The sequence below is a fragment of the Poecilia latipinna genome, unplaced genomic scaffold, assembly GCF_001443285.1.
Source record: "Poecilia latipinna isolate Pla-1442-1.1 unplaced genomic scaffold, P_latipinna-1.0 Scaffold6500, whole genome shotgun sequence".
Classification (NCBI taxonomy): Eukaryota; Metazoa; Chordata; class Actinopteri; order Cyprinodontiformes; family Poeciliidae; genus Poecilia; species Poecilia latipinna.
The window spans coordinates 1-5,044 of NW_015119116.1; the positions used below are offsets into that span (position 1 = coordinate 1).

At 42.6% G+C, this 5,044-nt stretch overlaps 1 protein-coding gene across 1 annotated transcript; it reads left to right on the forward strand.

Annotated features, from left to right (window-relative positions):
* Window positions 1-47: 47 nt before the first annotated feature.
* Window positions 48-4,985, forward strand: LOC106943970 (disintegrin and metalloproteinase domain-containing protein 12-like). The gene is made up of 3 exons (XM_015027254.1): window positions 48-824; window positions 4,165-4,346; window positions 4,543-4,985. The coding sequence occupies exons 1-3, from the start codon at window positions 816-818 to the stop codon at window positions 4,610-4,612; spliced, it is 261 nt and encodes an 86-aa protein (XP_014882740.1). The 5' UTR covers window positions 48-815; the 3' UTR covers window positions 4,613-4,985.
* Window positions 4,986-5,044: the final 59 nt, after the last annotated feature.

Here is a 5,044-nt window from a genome sequence, read left to right on the forward strand (position 1 = left end):
ATTTTTTTTGGGTGTAAAAAAAAAAAATTTTACTTTTCCCCCCCCCCCCCCCCCCCCCCCCCAAAAAAAAAAAAATGCATTAAAGCTTGTGGTTGCTATGTTGAGAAGAAGTGAACAGGTTCCAGGGGTGCTCATACTCTAGCAGGGCAGTTGGCAGCATCTGTTTTTTATTTGGCGAGGGGAGAAAAGATGTAAGGCTGTTTGAAGTCGGCACAGTGCAGGTGAGGTCATTTTCCACTTGTGAAAGGAAGGACTGCCTTGGTGTGTTTTAGCTGCTCACATCTGGCTGGGTCTAAATATGAAGCAGACTTATATCATGGCCATACCTGATCTCCAATCTCTCTTGGTGTGGTCTGTTTCGCTGCGTGCGTTCAGGAATTAGCCCAAACCTGCGGGCTTCTGGGAAAGTTAAACTAGTTACCGGTGAAGGATTTACATGATTGATTCGTATGTCCTTGACAGCGTCCGGAAGGAGAGGAAGAGGAGGAGAAGGAGGAGGAGAACATGATTGATTCTGAAGGGGATCAGATGGTTTAACTTTTCCACACTCATCTTTTCTGCAGTCTCCTCAGCGGGCGTCGGATGCAGCGCCCCAGTTGGCTCCCTACCCGTCCCACAGTCTGCACAGACTCCCCCAGTGCCCTCCAGTTCACCTCAGCCACCCGGTCCCTCTGTCTCTCACGTTGTCCCTCACCCCTGGGCCCAGACAGCCGAGGCCCCCGGCGCCTCCGCCCCACCGGGCCCCTCTGCCTCACACCCACGTGGCACCGAGGGCGACGTCGTTTCGCAGCGTGTCACACCACAACTCCTGCAGGATGGTCATGGTGAGTGAATTTCCTGCTTGCTCAGTCGGAAACATTTGGTGCCATAATGTTACCGTAGCTTCCCTGCTGCATCTGGAGTGCTCGTACCCCGGTAACACCTGGCCAGGGGAAACGATGGCGTTTCGATGTCGGTTGTTTTCACGGCGCTTTTGTGTCCTACAATAGCAGCGGCTTGTTAACGGCTACGAGCAGTCTAAGAAAAATAAAGAACGTCGATCCTGCTACACGAAAACCGCCACGTATATTATAAGAAATGGAGCCAGACGTTGCTGCGAAGGAGGGAGCAAATCTGACAGAAAATATCAGAGGGTTGTAAACCTGCTGCTGCAGCCATTCTAGGGAGTTTAGTGTTTTGCCTCTCAGGCTGGAAGAGAAAGTTGTTGATTCCTGGAGTTCAGTCTCAACAAAAAAAAATTCTTCTTCTCCAACTACCTAGTTTACGACGCTTTGCAAAGGCGCTCGTGCCACTTGAACTTCCACATTTTTCATGGCACAGTCACAAACTTTAATGTATGTTATTGTGATAAACCAACACATTGGAGCGTAACTGGAAAGAGGAATAAAAAAACCAAAAACAATACGGCATGGTGTGCAGATTCTGAGAACCCTTGCATTAGACCAAAGGACCCTCTTCTACATGTTGGCTTAATATTACTTTTACACTATTTTATTTTGGGGTATCAGGGCAAAATGGGCAGAGTTCTCAGTAATGCACTACATTGTCTCAGTCTATATCACAAAATCCCAGTGAAACGCATTTAATTTTGTGACAAGATCTGAAAATGATGATGAGCATAAGTGCTTTTGAAAGGCCCTGAACATTCCTAACTTTTCTACTACATTTTAACTGGATCTGTTTTATTTTTTCTTACCTTTTTGTACCTTGTTGAAAATTTGTCTATTAGGGACAGTGAATAATAACTATTCAAGTAATTTAAGCTGCAGTAATTGGTGTTTGAGCTCTAGAAAATTGTTTTTCTGTCCACATGTAAGAATTTTTTTTTTTTTGTCAAGCTGTCGAGGATAATTAGCTTTTCACTTCCTAAAATTGCATAGAAATGTATTTTTTGATGATTTCCATTCACCAGCCAAGGCTCAGTTCCCAGGAGTTCAGTTCAGCTGAGATGAAAAAGTGTCATAATTTTTTTTTTTTTCTCCTGCTAATTTGCTCACAAAATAAGAAATTTTCAGGTCTCGGGAGGAAAGCAGGAAAATCGACGGGCTTTTTTTTTTTTTTGTGAATTTGTTTCGGGCCAAAAAAGTTTCACCTTATTGCTCAAAACTACATTTACACATGGAATTGTCACATACTAGCTTCAAAATGCTTTTTCAGCTGTCTTTAATCAAAATCCTGGTCCTTGGAGATGAAAACAAGCATTTCATGTAAGATGAAAATCTTCCATTAATGAATGTAATATTGAGATCATAGACCCAGATCATAGCATCACAATATTTAACAATGGGGATAATGATGTTCTAACGCATATGTCTCATTTTTGCCTCAGAAACTAAAGATTGTCTCTAATGGATGCTATGGACTTGTTCACCCAAAGATCACTTGCTTTCTTAGTTTCCTCCAAGACAAACTTGAGTTGTCCACCATTTTGTTTATTTATTCAAACTGCAACCAAGAAGTGGAAAATGAGGGTCTTTATTGAAACTAAGCCACAGTCAGGTAGACCAAACATTACATTTCACAGTCGTAAGTGCCAGGAAAATTGTTCAGAGTCAAAAAAAAAAAAAAGGGAAAAAATAGAAAAGGGTGAAACAATGTATACATAAATTCCGTTGACATATAATCCTGCAGACTTAATGATATTCCAACTGGAGAGTTATCCAAAACACAAGGAAAAGTTGACCTGTTGTTGGTCACAGCTGGAAAAAGAAAAAGAAAAAAAACCCCGGCAGGAACGGAAGTGTCGTTGTCAGTATCCTGATGACAGTATTAATTTGTCAGTTGTCCATCTCACATTTGCAGTTCATGAAAGATAGACTGAGAATTTACAGGAACATCTGGCTTGATGCCAAGAAGAATAAAGCACTGCACCGTCTGAGAAAATAGTGTCTCGTCCAAAACTGCCAAAAAAAACATGTTTGCTGTTCTTGACAACACGTTAAGAGCTCACGTAAGCTTTTGACCAGGGTGATTCTGGTATCTTCTCTTAATGGTACGCTTTGAAAAGTTACTTGCCAACAACCGAGTGACAGAAACGTTTTTTCGTTTCGTCATTCATATTCTCTAAAAAAAAAAATTGACAAAGATCTGCAATTCTGTCAGCGTATGTCAACTGATACCCACGACTTCATTTTCTTCTAATCATTTCCTGTCTTCCTTAAAGAAATTAAAAACCTGAATAACATAAATAAGTCTCACCACTGACTCAATGACGCCAAACATTCTTTGTCACCGCTGTTGAGAGTGGTAACTGCATTTTCTTTAGCGCTTATTGAAAGGCAAATTTAAATTAAGGCTTTTTCTCTTTTTTTTTTACACATTTCTTTTGCAGATCGGTGTTGTCATTAAATGCAGTTCACATTCACTCGTTTGCATTGCTTTACGCCACGGCGCCGCTTTCATTTCTGTGTCCGTTTTACAACGTCGGCGTTTAGTTTTTACACAGCTTCTCGGTTTCCTCACACCTGTTCAGCAGGTGCCGTGCAGCAGCTCTTTGGCAGGATTTTGCATTTCGGAAGTAGAACCCCCCTCAGCTGCTCCTCGTTGATGTCAAAACGTGAAAGCAATTCCTTTTGGCAGAAGACTTTCCCTGACAGTATCTTTGGCAGCTGTTCGGCAGCTCCAGCATGTTGACAGAAGACATAAAACACTAGTGAAAGCTCTCTGCTGGGGGGCACCAAGGCTCTGCTTCCACACATGATTTCTGCAGTTTGGGGTCAGCTGCGTTTTGCTGAGGCTGCAGAAGAATTTGCAGGCACCTAATCACTTTATCAGAGTCGCTCATTTCACTTAACAGCAATTCATTTGGTTGTTGGCAGTTGAAAAATATTTTTGGACGGAGCTCAAGCGAAGCTGGCCCCGTTTGCTGCGTTTGGAGGATTTGCTGTCTGTGTGGAGCGTTGAGCCATCGTTGTCGTTGGCGAAGCCAAGGAGAAGACGCATGGAAGTCTGCTAAGATCCTGACCTCAGTTTTTCCAAAAAAGATTTAAACCACATGATGCCTCCTCTCATCATATGTTGCCTGATAAGTGTGCCAAGGTGTCTGAAAAGGAGAGGAGGAGAAAGAAATAAAAATTTAAAAAAAATCACACATGCCGTAATCATCTGTTTGAGTGCCCTCTGGTGGCAGTCCTCAGCTGTTGTTTTCTGTTTTTCCTCGAGCAGGAGCTCGAGAAGCCTAGCCCCCCTCAGAAACCTCTGCCCGCCGACCCGAGGACCTCCCGGCTGGCGCGGAGTCCATCTGGTGTCCAGAGCAGCACTTTAGTCCGAGGGTCCTCTGCAGTGCGCGGCCCTGCAGCGACACCCGGTGCCTCCAGACCTGCACGCCCCGTACCACACCCCAACAAGTGAGCAGCTTTCCTTCACCATCCACACCTCAACTCATTACGGATGTGAATTTCGTAATACTATAGAGCTTTTAATAATACTTTTTAACCGTTCTTTTTTCCAGGGTTGGATTATACATGTACATATGCGAAAGCACATCTTTTGTTGATAAATCTCGCATATCTCCTTTTCTTTTTCTTTTTTTTCCACCCGTAGGCCAAGTCCCAAGCATCCTCCGACGCTACCAAAGCCTTGCATCATCGCCAACGTCAGATACAGCAGCTGAGACTTTGGCCACAGGGGACAGTTTCTTTCTCTTTTTTTTTTTTTTCTTTTTAACAGAAACAAATTTAAAAAACAAAACTGCACTATGAAAACTCTTGAGAACCCCACATGAAAAAAAAAAAATGACAGAGGCACCTTTGAATTGTGAACCATGAGATTTGCTGTGTCCCTTTTAGTGCTCCGCCTCTGAATGGTGCTACAAGTCTGCGCTCAGGTCGATGTAAAGTATTTATAATTGCGTATTTATTGCCACCCAGTGCACTGTGCCAGACACTTTTACTACAGAGTAACAACTTCGGCTCTTTTTTATCTCACTTTTTTTTTATATTTACACTGATGTATTTTGAAGAAGGAAAAAAAAAAAAAAAAAAAAAGAGGATAAAAAAAATTTTTGGGAAACATTTAAATGGGCGGGGGCTTTTAAAAGTTTTTA